The sequence below is a fragment of the Bombina bombina genome, chromosome 3 (assembly GCF_027579735.1).
Source record: "Bombina bombina isolate aBomBom1 chromosome 3, aBomBom1.pri, whole genome shotgun sequence".
Classification (NCBI taxonomy): domain Eukaryota; kingdom Metazoa; phylum Chordata; class Amphibia; order Anura; family Bombinatoridae; genus Bombina; species Bombina bombina.
In genome coordinates this window covers 1123020509-1123035452 of record NC_069501.1, presented here as the reverse complement: position 1 = coordinate 1123035452, position 14944 = coordinate 1123020509, and the positions used below count along the sequence as shown (strand labels likewise).

The following is a 14944-nucleotide window of genomic DNA, read 5'->3' as shown; positions in this document are numbered from 1 at the left end:
TTCGGAGACTGGGCTGCAGGGCAGTATTCCATGATAACGACCCCAAACACAACTCCAAGACAACCACTGCCTTGCTAAAGAAGCTGAGGGTAAAGCTGATGGACTGGCCAAGCATGTCTCCAGACCTAAACCCTATTGAGCATCTGTGGGGCAGCGCAAAGTCTCTAACATCCACCAGCTCCGTGATGTTGTCATGGAGGAGTGAAAGAGGACTCCAGTGGTAATCTGTAAAGCTCTGGTGAACTCCATGCCCAAGAGGGTTAAGGCAGTGCTTGAAAATAATGGTGGCCACACAAAATATTGACACTTTGGGTCCAATTTAGACATTTCCACTTAGGGGTGTACTCACTTCTGTTGCCAACGATTTAGACATTAATGGCTGTGTGTTGAGTTATTTTGAGGGGACAGCAAATTTACACTGTTATACAGGCTGTACACTCACTACTTTAAATTGTAGAAATGTGTCATTTCTTCAGTGTTGTCACATGAAAAGATATAATAAAATATTTACAAAAATGTGAGGGGTGTACTCACTTTTGTGAGATACTGTATATATATATATATATATATATATATATATATATATATATATATATATATATATATATATATATATATATATATATATATATTACTGTGTTATTTTAGTAAATGTATAATGACCATATATAATTATTTCTCACTCTTTATAATAAAAATACTTTGGGTCATGGTTAGGAGTCTGAAAATCAGCACAATATTATTAAAAAATTAAGCAAAACTATACATTGTTACCAAAACCCTCCCAGGTGGGCGATATAAGTGAATCATCTACAAAACATTTATGCAAAGAAAAATCTAGTGTACAATGTCCCTGTAACTGGCTATCTGCACAAAGACAAATTTATATGTGTATCTATATACCTACACACAAATGTATATGCAGTGATCTAAAGATATAGAGAGACACACATTTCCTTTTCCATCCCTGTTCCTTTTGTAAGGATTTTGGAAGAGCTTTAAAAACATAAATATATTGCTTCTAGTATCCAGGGTATTCAGAGCCATCTCATCACTTTCATGCTGTTGAACAAACTGTTTGTTCTGAGCAATCAATGAGAGGTTTCTGCTACTAACATTGATTTCTTTGTAAAGTTAATTTACTACCACTACTATATGCTTGTCAAGTCAGACAATGTGTCCACAGCACCTCTGTTCCAAAATTCTTTATTCAAGCATAAAAATAGCAGGAAACAACTAAAAAAAATTGGAATGGAGGTGCTGTGGACACATTGTCTGTTTTGTATCTACTTGGGGAGTAGGCAGTCTCCCTTTGTCTACGTGCACCTGTACATTGTTTAAGTGCTGTACCATCTGAACTGTGTATATGCTGGCACCCACATCCTTTTAAACTGTGGTCTCACAATCCTAGATGCAATACAATAAAGTGCTGTAATACATTGTCAAAAGTTTAATGAAACTGGATCCTCTTTAAAAAAATAAATACAAATTATATATATATATATATATATATATATATATACATACACAAACTCACCGGTCACTTTATTAGGTACTGTACACCTGTTCAATTGCTTGGTAACACAAATTGCTAATCAGCCAATCACATGGCAGCAACTCAATGCATTTAGGCATCTAGACGTGGTGTAGACGACTTGCTGAAGTTCAAACCGAGCATTAGAATGGGGAAGAAAGGGGGCGTGTCCATGAAGAGACCGAATATGACCGCACTTTCAAGAGCTCCATGAGAAAGCCAGATTATCCTTCATATATCTCTTGGTCATGATAACATCTAGAGAGAATATATGGAGATTTCACTGAACTAAAAAGCTACTGATCTAGACTCACCAAGTTTGCCATAAGTATGATTCCTGTGAGCCGAGTAAGACCACTAAAACTGTTAGCAGAGGCCTTCTCTTTACAGATCCTGCACCCCCACCAAATTGTGGTTAATAGTTAAAATCTTTTCATTTGCTAATACTAGCTTTATTTTGCAAACGCCTAGAGGTTTTAAGGGAAGCCCTGCACAAGGTCCAAGGGGAGAAAAAAAGTGTAAACACAAGACGATTGAGGAAAGTAGTCATATTGGGGCAGTATAGAGGCGCAACTGAAAGCGGCAATCATTGCCCTGGAGGCTTCCATGGATAGCCACTATACCGACTTACGCCTCCAAATATCTCATCTGTGAGGTGGGGAGCCTACTACAGGCAGCTCGGGTGACTCTCCTTCTGCAGATTACCCTATAACAATCATAGATAATGGAGACGATGAGGACCCACGACTTGGTCCTGCGGAGCGGGAGGTTGTCGGAGCACTTGGAGGACACGGTCCGCTACAGAAACTGTGTGCGCCTGTGGCTCACGGTGCTTTTCACTCCACAGCTTTTGAGGGACGCTCAGCCGGCTGCTCATATGTACGCAAGATGGTCACGGTCCCTACCGCAAGGCGGCCGATCGTGGTGGGGCCTGAGATTGAAATGGCAATGGGTGGCGCCGCGGCCTCTCTCCCTCTGCGTGGGTTGCCCGCTGTGCACCATTTGACAACCAGGCTTAACCTATGGTCAGAGACTGTGAGTTCTGTGCTCACCACGTATCAAGGGACACTCTCTCCAGATAGACACTCACTGCTCCTTCATGATGTCCCCAATGTTTGTAGCTACAGCTCTCTACTAACAGACCTGAATACCACAACTGGAGTGGAGGGCGCTATGGGACATTTGCTTCAGTTGTCCCCCAGATTACCAGCTGCTGGAGTGTGCTAAAAATCTAAACCCATCAATATAGCTTACCTCCTTCCATTTCCTTTTGACTTTTTACTGCCCTATTTTGTGTGTATTTTTATGTTATCACATAAGGCAATTCATGCTGTTCATAGTAGAGATAATTGTTGTTCAGCCATATGACAAACATGCCTCCATATTATTAGATATATAAAAAGCTCAGTATGGGTAATTATTTTCTAATTTTACTCTATATATTTGTCAAGGGAGATAGGTAAACACCTAATAGATAAACATAGTATACATTTGTCATTATTGTTATATTTTCACAATTTTTGGGCTTCAACACTGACCCTACCTACAAATGTCAGGCAACCAAACTCCCTAAAAAGATTTTTTTTTCTCTCACATGCTGTTAACAAATTCTGTGTTGTTGGTAGACAATACCTTTATGTGTAATTAACATTTATTTGCTTATTTTGCTCAATTGGTTGTTAACCTCAGTTCAAACACAACCAGATAAATACTGATTTATAAGGGCTTTACATGGAGTGAACTGGTCTTAGCAGCATTAGAAGCTCCATATCAGCAGGTACTCAGTTTCTCACTGAAGTGTACCATCTAAATCCATAACTAAACATGACTCTCCCAAACCTTGACACCTGTTTTTAAAGTGTTGTTGGGCTACTTCTTATTTACCTATGTGAACATATATCATTCTATACCCTAGGTCCATATTCAAAATATATACTTAACTTGAGAAGTTCTCATGTTGCTATATCATTTAGCTATACCTGCCATATTTTTGTTTGATCTAACTTGCATTGTGGGAATATGTCATGAAGTGATACATATGATAGTTCTTTCCTTGTCTAATTTTTTTTATGTATCTATTTAATATCAGTTGCTATAACATATAAATAGTCTACATTCATCCAATCTGGTAAATTCTTTAGCGGAACAAATCCGCTGCTTTGTATTCACTTATACAAGCTGTCATAATATAAATACTCCAAATAGAGTCAGCTAAACCATTTTGGCATAGGCTATATAGCTTGCTAGATTGATTGTTAAATATAGTCTGATGCATCATCATAAATAGGGACATTTTCTTGCTTCACCAATTTGCTTTTTATTGTTGAAAATAAGGTGGTAATGTCCCGATTTTAATACAAACATTCCGATTAGTCTTAATCTAAAGATTTATGACTCTTGAATAGCATTGTACCAATAGTCAAAACTTGTTTCTATTCCCCTCATTTACAAATAAAGCCTCTTCTCCTCACAAATTCTAATCACATAACATCCTATTAGGCGAAATACTTCATTAGGGAGTTATGTTTCATTTTATAACCTTAGAAAATTAGGTATTACGTTGTTTTATGCATATTAAGATCTTTTTTGATATTCTTGATTGACTGGTTTATAATAACTTTTAGGAATACTATCGGCTAGATTACGAGTCTTGCAGGTATAGGTGTACCGCACACTTTTTTGGCCTTACCACAAACCGACTTACGTAAAGTTCGTAAACCTTTTTTCTATGGGACTTTCATAGCGCCGGTATTACGAGTCTGTCCTGGGAGGCCAAAAAGTGAGCGGTACACTCTCTACCGTCAAGATTCCTAACGCATTTTAAAGTCAGTAGTTATGAGTTTTACACTAAAACGCCGTAGCATAAAACTCATAACTAAAGTGCTAAAAATACTAAAATAAAATTTTTAACCCCTAATCTGCCGCCCCTAACATCCCCGCCACCTACATTATACTTATTAACCCCTAATCTTCCGCTCCGGACATCGCGGCAACCTACATTATATTTATTACCCCTAACCCTTTAAACTTCAGTCTAACCCTAACCCCCCCTAACTTAAATATAGTTTAAATAAATCTAAATAAAATTACTATCATTAACTAAATTATTCCTATTTAAAACTAAATACTTACCTATAAAATAAACCCTAAGCTAGCTACTATGTAACTAATAGTTACATTGTATCTAGCTTAGGGTTTATTTTTATTTTACAGGCAAGTTTGTATTTATTTTAACTAGGTAGAATAGTTACTAAATAGTTATTAACTATTTAATAACTACCAAGCTAAAATAAATACAAATTTACATGTAAAATAAAACATAACCTATGTTACAATAACACCTAACACTACACTACAATTAAATAAATTACCTACATTAAATACAATTAAATAAATTAAATTAGCTAAATCACAAAAAAAAAACACTAAATTACAGAAAATAAAAAACTAATTACAGATCTTTAAACTAATTACACCTAATCTATCAAACCCATACGGAGCTTGATACCCCGTGTTTCCGGAAACAGAAGTTATGAAGAAGCCGTCTAAATAAATTGACCCCTTACTCTCCACTGGAATTTCTCACTAGTCCAGGACTATCAAATGTAGTCTAGTAAAGTACAAGGATGTAAATGTTCCACCAAGAAAAAGCAATGAACCCCACAATAAAGACTCCCTTCCCAAGTAAAGGAATTAGTCTGAAATGCGTTAGATCTGGTAGGTTACATGGGGGTTTAGAGGGTTTATTTGAGGCTTGGTAAAGTATTTGCATATAAGCATATGTGTCTTTGTGATGTGATATGTTAGCTAGGCTTGGGATATGGTTTTGAGAGTAGGAGGGGATTATTTGTATGCTCTACAATTCTTCAACAGATAAATTAAAATAAGAACTAAGGATTATCTTATAATACATTTTCATTTATTTTCAGAACCAAATTGAAGGTCAGAGATCATAACTATAGCATGACATCATTTGTTATGTACACCCTAGCATAGGAGTTGCAAATATTTTTTAAAACGTTTGTCCAGATTGGAGAAAAAAAAGTATTATGGTAGCCAGTGTACCAAGTACCAATAGCATTTTTGTGTATTACACCAAGATTCATCATCTCTGTGGTAAAAACTTTCTCTAAGGAGCAAGGCCCTGTAATCCTTCTGTCCCAGTCTGCTTTGTCTTTACCTATTGTGATGTAGCTGAGGAATCTACTAGTACATTACATAAAAATACGTAACACTCAGTGGCCTACATGGCATAAGGGGAGAGCATTATCCTCACATGTGTTTTGTTGTACGTGAAATAACAATATAATTGTGATTCATGCAACCACAACATGATGCAGCACTATACATTTAGTACCTGAATAATCTGAGCTGCAAGTTCTGGTGTTCCATGTTTCAGGTCAAGACCGTTGATGGCTAGAACTCGATCATTACTATGAAGTCTACCATCTTGAGCAGCCAAACCTCCCTCAAGGAGATCCAAAATAAACACTCCTGATTCATCTGTTCTGCGCACAAGCTTGATACCCAGTTGTTCATTGGAGCCTCTCTTATTCAGAGTAACATGAAAACTCTCATCTCTCTGTGAGCTACTGTCCATGTGAGGATGGGGTCTGCTCCCAAATCGTCGCTCACGAAGCACAGTGAGATGTAACACAGTGCAAGGCTGGGATAGGACAACTCGCGCATAGTTATGGGACACATTGCTAATATCAAAATTATTAACCTGAAAATAAAAAAAAATATTTACAATTGAAATAGTGTTATGACATCAGTTTAAATGTTTATAAACAAAATAACAATTTAAAATAGTATTCCCCTGCAAAGGCCTTAACAAATTGCTGGCAGCTAAACAACATAAATAAATATAAAATATTTATAGGTGCATGTTGTTTACCAAGAGAAATCGGTACACTGAAGTTTTTAAGTACTAAACATTAAGAAATGAAAGAGAGATAATTTCAATGATAAAAACAGAATTTATGTTTACCTGATAAATTACTTTCTCCAACGGTGTGTCCGGTCCACGGCGTCATCCTTACTTGTGGGATATTCTCTTCCCCAACAGGAAATGGCAAAGAGCCCAGCAAAGCTGGTCACATGATCCCTCCTAGGCTCCGCCTTCCCCAGTCATTCGACCGACGTAAAGGAGGAATATTTGCATAGGAGAAATCATATGATACCGTGGTGACTGTAGTTAGAGAAAATAAATCATCAGACCTGATTAAAAAACCAGGGCGGGCCGTGGACCGGACACACCGTTGGAGAAAGTAATTTATCAGGTAAACATAAATTCTGTTTTCTCCAACATAGGTGTGTCCGGTCCACGGCATCATCCTTACTTGTGGGAACCAATACCAAAGCTTTAGGACACGGATGATGGGAGGGAGCAAATCAGGTCACCTAGATGGAAGGCACCACGGCTTGCAAAACCTTTCTCCCAAAAATAGCCTCAGAAGAAGCAAAAGTATCAAATTTGTAAAATTTGGTAAAAGTGTGCAGTGAAGACCAAGTCGCTGCCTTACATATCTGATCAACAGAAGCCTCGTTCTTGAAGGCCCATGTGGAAGCCACGGCCCTAGTGGAATGAGCTGTGATTCTTTCAGGAGGCTGCCGTCCGGCAGTCTCATAAGCCAATCTGATGATGCTTTTAAGCCAAAAAGAGAGAGAGGTAGAAGTTGCTTTTTGACCTCTCCTTTTACCAGAATAAACAACAAACAAGGAAGATGTTTGTCTGAAATCCTTTGTAGCCTCTAAATAGAATTTTAGAGCACAAACTACATCCAAATTGTGCAACAAACGTTCCTTCTTTGAAACTGGATTCGGACACAAAGAAGGCACGACTATTTCCTGGTTAATATTTTTGTTAGAAACAACTTTCGGAAGGAAACCAGGTTTAGTACGCAAAACCACCTTATCTGCATGGAACACCAGATAAGGAGGAGAACACTGCAGAGCAGATAACTCTGAAACTCTTCTAGCAGAAGAAATTGCAACCAAAAACAAAACTTTCCAAGATAATAACTTGATATCAACGGAATGTAGGGGTTCAAACGGAACCCCCTGAAGAACTGAAAGAACTAAATTGAGACTCCAAGGAGGAGTCAAAGGTTTGTAAACAGGCTTGATTCTAACCAGAGCCTAAACAAAAGCTTGAACATCTGGCACAGCCGCCAGCTTTTTGTGAAATAAAACAGATAAAGCAGAAATCTGTCCCTTCAAAGAACTTGCAGATAATCCTTTCTCCAACCCTTCTTGAAGAAAGGATAGAATCTTAGGAATTTTTATCTTGTTCCATGGGAATCCTTTAGATTCACACCAACAGATATATTTTTTCCATATTTTATGGTAGATTTTTCTAGTTACAGGCTTTCTAGCCTGAACAAGAGTATCAATGACAGAATCTGAGAACCCTCGCTTTGATAAAATCAAGCGTTCAATCTCCAAGCAGTCAGTTGGAGTGAGGCCAGATTCGGATGTTCGAATGGACCTTGAACAAGAAGGTCCTGTCTCAAAGGTAGCTTCCATGGTGGAGCCGATGACATATTCACCAGATCTGCATACCAAGTCCTGCGTGGCCACGCAGGAGCTATCAAGATCACCGATACCCTCTCCTGTTTGATCCTGGCTACCAGCCTGGGAATGAGAGGAAACGGTGGGAACACATAAGCTAGTTCGAAGCTCCAAGGTGCTACTAGTGCATCCACTAGAGTCGCCTTGGGATCCCTGGATCTGGACCCGTAGCAAGGAACCTTGAAGTTCTGACGAGACGCCATCAGATCCATGTCTGGAATGCCCCACAATTGAATTATTTGGGCAAAGATTTCCGGATGGAGTTCCCACTCCCCCGGACGAAATGTCTGACGACTCAGAAAATCCGCTTCCCAATTTTCCACTCCTGGGATGTGGATTGCAGACAAGTGGCAGGAGTGAGTCTCCGCCCATTGAATTATTTTGGTCACTTCTTCCATCGCCAGGGAACTCCTTGTTCCCCCCTGATGGTTGATATACGCAACAGTCGTCATGTTGTCTGATTGAAACCGTATGAATTTGGCCTTTGCTAGCTGAGGCCAAGCCTTGAGAGCATTGAATATCGCTCTCAGTTCCAGAATATTTATCGGGAGAAGAGATTCTTCCCGAGACCAAAAACCCTGAGCTTTCAGGGGTTCCCAGACCGCGCCCCAGCCCACCAGACTGGCGTCGGTCGTGACAATGACCCACTCTGGTCTGCGGAAGCTCATCCCTTGTGACAGGTTGTCCAGGGTCAGCCACCAACGGAGTGAATCTCTGGTCCTCTGATCTACTTGTATCGTCGGAGACAAGTCTGTATAATCCCCATTCCACTGACTGAGCATGCACAGTTGTAATGGTCTTAGATGAATTTGCGCAAAAGGAACTATGTCCATTGCCGCGACCATCAAACCTATTACTTCCATGCACTGCGCTATGGAAGGAAGAAGAACAGAATGAAGTACTTGACAAGAGCTTAGAAGTTTTGATTTTCTGGCCTCTGTCAGAAAAATCCTCATTTCTAAGGAGTCTATTATTGTTCCCAAGAAGGGAACTCTTGTTGACGGAGATAGAGAACTTTTTTCTACGTTTACTTTCCACCCGTGAGATCTGAGAAAGGCCAGGACAATGTCCGTATGAGCCTTTGCTTGTGGTAGAGACGACGCTTGAATCAGTATGTCGTCCAAGTAAGGTACTACTGCAATGCCCCTTGGTCTTAGCACAGCTAGAAGGGACCCTAGTACCTTTGTGTACGCATCCTTTAAATCCACCGTGGTCATGAATTGACCTTCCTGGATGGTAGGAAGAATTGTCCGAATGGTTTCCATTTTGAACGATGGAACCTTGAGAAATTTGTTTAGGATCTTGAGATCTAAGATTGGTCTGAATGTTCCCTCTTTTTTGGGAACTATGAACAGATTGGAGTAGAATCCCATCCCTTGTTCTCCTAATGGAACAGGATGAATCACTCCCATTTTTAACAGGTCTTCTACACAATGTAAGAATGCCTGTCTTTTTATGTGGTCTGAAGACAATTGAGACCTGTGGAACCTTCCCCTTGGGGGTAGCTCCTTGAATTCCAGAAGATAACCTTGGGAGACTATTTCTAGCGCCCAAGGATCCAGAACATCTCTTGCCCAAGCCTGAGCGAAGGGAGAAAGTCTGCCCCCCACCAGATCCGGTCCCGGATCGGGGGCCAACATCTCATGCTGCCTTGGTAGCAGTGGCAGGTTTCTTGGCCTGCTTACCTTTGTTCCAGCCTTGCATTGGCCTCCAGGCTGGCTTGGTTTGAGAAGTATTACCCTCTTGCTTAGAGGATGTAGAACTTGAGGCTGGTCCGTTTCTGCGAAAGGGATGAAAATTTGGTTTATTTTTAGCCTTAAAAGACCTATCCTGAGGAAGGGCGTGGCCCTTACCCCCAGTGATATCTGAAATAATCTCTTTCAAGTCAGGGCCAAACAGCGTTTTCCCCTTGAAAGGTATGTTAAGCAATTTGTTCTTGGAGGACGCATCCGCTGACCAAGACTTTAGCCAAAGCGCTCTGCGCGCCACAATAGCAAACCCTGAATTTTTCGCCGCTAATCTAGCTAATTGCAAAGTGGCGTCTAAGGTAAAAGAGTTAGCCAACTTAAGTGCTTGAACTCTGCCCATAACCTCCTCATAAGAGGATGCTTGATTGAGCGACTTTTCTAGTTCCTCGAACCAGAAACACGCTGCTGTAGTGACAGGAACAATGCATGAAATTGGTTGTAGAAGGTAACCTTGCTGAACAAACATCTTTTTAAGCAAACCCTCTAATTTTTTGTCCATAGGATCTTTAAAAGCACAACTATCTTCTATAGGGATAGTGGTGCGTTTGTTTAGAGTAGAAACCGCCCCCTCGACCTTGGGGACTGTCTGCCATAAGTCCTTCCTGGGGTCGACCATAGGAAATAATTTCTTAAATATAGGGGGAGGGACAAAAGGTATGCCGGGCCTTTCCCATTCTTTATTTACAATGTCCGCCACCCGCTTGGGTATAGGAAAAGCTTCGGGGGGCACCGGGACCTCTAGGAACCTGTCCATTTTACATAATTTCTCTGGAATGACCAAATTGTCACAATCATCCAGAGTAGATAACACCTCCTTAAGCAGAGCGCGGAGATGTTCCAATTTAAATTTAAATGTAATAACATCAGGTTCAGCTTGTTGAGAAATTTTTCCTGAATCTGAAATTTCTCCCTCAGACAAAACCTCCCTAGCCCCTTCAGACTGGTGTAAGGGCATGTCAGAACCATTATCATCAGCGTCCTCATGCTCTTCAGTATCTAAAACAGAGCAGTCGCGCTTTCGCTGATAAGTGGGCATTTTGGCTAAAATGTTTTTAATAGAATTATCCATTACAGCCGTTAATTGTTGCATAGTAAGGAGGATTGGCGCACTAGATGTACTAGGGGCCTCCTGAGTGGGCAAGACTGGTGTAGACATAGAAGGGGATGATGCAGTACCATGCTTACTCCCCTCACTTAAGGAATCGTTTTGGGCAACATTATTATCAGTGGTATCATTGTCCCTACTTTGTTTGTCACATTTATCACATATATTTAAATGGATAGGAACCTTGGCTTCCGAACATACAGAACATCGTCTATCTGATAGTTCAGACATGTTAATAGGCATAAACTTGGTAACAAAGCACAAAAAACGTTTTAAAATAAAACCGTTACTGTCTCTTTAAATTTTAAACTGAACACACTTTTTTACTGAATATACGCAAAAGTATGAAGGAAATGTTCAAAATTCACCAAAATTTCACCACAGTGTCATAAAGCCTTAAAAGTATTGCACACCAAATTTGAAAGCTTTAACTCTTAAAATAACGGAACCGGAGCCGTTTTTACATTTAACCCCTATACAGTCCCTGGTATCTGCTTTGCTGAGACCCAACCAAGCCCAGAGGGGAATACGATACCAAATGACGCCTTCAATAAGCTTTTTCAGTGGATCTGAGCTCCTCACACATGCATCTGCATGCCTTGCTTCTCAAAAACAACTGCGCATTAATGGCGCGAAAATGAGGCTCTGCCTATGACTAGAAAAGGCCCCCAGTGAAAAAGGTGTCCAATACAGTGCCTGTCCGTTTTTTTTTAACAATTTGCCAAGATTAAAATAACTCTCCTAAGTTATAAACCATTAAACATGCTTATATAGTAATCGTTTTGGCCCAGAAAAATGTCTACCAGTCTTTAAAGCCCTTGTGAAGCCCTTGTATTCTTATATTGAAAATTAAGAAAATGGCTTACCGGATCCCATAGGGAAAATGACAGCTTCCAGCATTACCAAGTCTTGTTAGAAATGTGTCATACCTCAAGCAGCCAAAGTCTGCTCACTGTTTCCCCCAACTGAAGTTAATTCCTCTCAACAGTCCTGTGTGGAAACAGCCATCGATTTTAGTAACGGTTGCTAAAATCATTTTCCTCTTACAAACAGAAATCTTCATCTCTTTTCTGTTTCAGAGTAAATAGTACATACCAGCACTATTTTAAAATAACAAACTCTTGATTGAAGAATAAAAACTACATTTAAACACCAAAAAACTCTGAGCCATCTCCGTGGAGATGTTGCCTGTGCAACGGCAAAGAGAATGACTGGGGAAGGCGGAGCCTAGGAGGGATCATGTGACCAGCTTTGCTGGGCTCTTTACCATTTCCTGTTGGGGAAGAGAATATCCCACAAGTAAGGATGACGCCGTGGACCGGACACACCTATGTTGGAGAAACAGGGCTACAGCCCCAATTCCAATCCAAAAAATAATAGATAAAAAAAGTACAAGATTTGTTATGTAAAGTTGTTATTGATCAATATCTTAAACTTTGTTAGTAATCCTAGTGTTTTTTAACATGTGACCCAAGCATTTGCAAAAATGATGACATTGAAAACAAAAACAGTGTGAACAAAGCCATTGAATTAGAAAATTCCAAAAACCCTATGCTATAAAAGTATTCTTATTGATTGGAATAATGTCCTCATGCCAGGTACAGGGGTGGTGGCCTATTGTAGGGGTTTCTAATGGTTTGTGTATTTTCTTTACAAAATGTTACAAATATAAAACATTGCTTATTAATAAGATATTAGATATATTTTTCTTAAGTATTGCATTTTACAATTTATTTCACACTCAATTTATTTTGAATTCAAGATCTATTAATCAACAATCATAATAAATAAATCATTTATCATCTTACTTGAAGTATTTGGTCACCAGCTAGTAGTCTTCCATCTCTGGCAATGACACCATCTCGATATATTTCTTGAATTACAATATTGATCAAAGGCGTCTCATTACCACCAACAATGCTGATTCCCAACTCAATATATGGATTGGACCTTTGAATTTCAATTGTAGTAATTTCTCCCTCAGGCAAGCTAGGTGGTGGATGTATAGCTGTACAAAAAAAAATAAGAATTTCAAAACAACCTTTTTTCATACTTCATGGCTTTCTAATACATCATATTGCTTAAATTAGTAATATTAGAATGACAGGAAGATAGATAGGCACACACACAATGGAAAAAGCTATAATACTTAAATGGACAGTGTACACCTTAGCCATCTTAAAGTCTTACCTTAGATTAAGCTGCAAATAGCCTCTTGCCCCCCTTTCTATATCATGCAGCAGAACTGTAAAAAAGTTATTTTAAAATTAATATTGTTTCTGGCCACTTTGAAATGGCTGCCAAGCTATGCCCACTGACGACACAATCTGGGCTGCATATGGCATCCAATCACAAAAGGCTCAGTAGTTAGATTCAACAGACTGCCCATGCTATTCAGCAGAATGCCTCGATGCAGCCCAGATCGTGATGTCATCCATGGGCGGAGCTTGGCAGCCATTACAAATTGGCAAGAAACTATATTCATTTTAAAATAACTTTTTTACCGTTCTGCTGCATGGTATAGAAAGTGAGCAGGAGGCTATTTGCAGCTTAATCAAAGGTACGACTTTAAGAGGACGAAGGTGTAGACTGTCCCTTTAAAATCTATACCATATCATATATTGTTTCTAATTTGTACTTTTTTTTTTAACAGAAATTACTTGGATGTGTTCACTGGCTCCTAATGTCATCAGGTTAGACATCTTTGTCTCATTTAGACGATTGGATTATTACCTGATCAGATTACAGAATGACTGGCACAGGAGAGGACTACAAATCTTATACATTTACATTAAAGGGAGAATAAACACCTTGTAATTACGAGACATATCTGTTGTGTTTCTATAGAATAACATATTAGCCAAATCTAAATGTTTATAAACAAATTAACATTTTTACTGTAACGGTTTTTAGTAGCCAAACTCCACCATCCACTTGCAATATTTGGAGAAGACATTCCGGGCTTGAGTGTGCACTTGTTATCAGCAAAAGCCAACTGGAGCATATATGTAGAATGGTTAGCCTTGAGAAATCAGCAGGGTACATTTCAGGTTCACAGAATTAAAAAAATCCCCAATTTTCATTGCTAAATTAAAAAAAAAAATGGCAAAATAAGAGACAAACATACAGTATCTCACAAAAGTGAGTACACCCCTCACATTTTTGTAAATATTTTATTATATCTTTTCATGTGACCACACTTAAGAAATGACACTTTGCTACAATGTAAAGTAGTGAGTGTACAGCCTGTATAACAGTGTAAGTTTGCTGCCCCCTCAAAATAACTCAACACACAGCCATTAATGTCTAAACCGTTGGCAACAAAAGTGAGTACACTCCTAAGTGGAAATGTCCAAATTGGGCCCAATTAGCCATTTTCCCTCCCCGGTGTCATGTGATTTGTTAGTGTTACAAGGTCTTAGGTGTACATGGGGAGCAGGTATGTAAATTTGGTGTTATCACTCTCACACTCTTTCATAATGGTCACTGGAAGGAGGATCTGAAAAAAAGAATTGTTGTTCTACATAAAGATGGCCTAGGCTATAAGAGGATTGCCAAGACCCTGAAACTGAGCTGCAGCACGGTGGGCAAGACTATACAGCGGTTTCACAGAACAGGTTCCACTCATAACATGCCTTGCCATGGTCGACCAAAGAAGCTGAGTGCACGTGCTCAGCGTCATATCCAGAGGTTGTCTTTGGAAAATAGACGTATGAGTGCTGCCAGCATTGCTGCAGAGGTTGGAGTGGTGGGGGGTCAGCCTGTCAGTGCTCAGACCATATGCCGCACACTGCATCAAATTGGTCTGCATAGCTGTCGTCCCAGAAGTAAGCCTCTTCTAAAGATGATGCACAAGAAAGCCCATAAACGGTTTGCTGAAGACAAGCAGACTAAGGACATGGATTACTGGAACCATGTCCTGTGGTCTGATGAGACCAAGATAAACTTATTTTGTTCAGATGGTGTCAAGCGTGTGTGTCGGCA

At 39.6% G+C, this 14944-nt stretch overlaps 1 protein-coding gene across 2 annotated transcripts in view; it reads right to left on the bottom strand.

Moving 5' to 3' along the window:
• LNX2 (ligand of numb-protein X 2) overlaps positions 1-14944 on the bottom strand; it is a 459961-nt gene that overhangs the window by 77675 nt on the left and 367342 nt on the right. For both annotated transcript variants that reach the window (XM_053708490.1, XM_053708491.1), the window contains exons 4-5: positions 12769-12968; positions 5892-6260 (exon numbers count right to left, since the gene is read on the bottom strand). In XM_053708490.1, coding sequence (XP_053564465.1) covers positions 5892-6260; positions 12769-12968 — 569 coding nt within the window. The remainder of the gene's footprint in view (positions 1-5891; positions 6261-12768; positions 12969-14944) is intronic.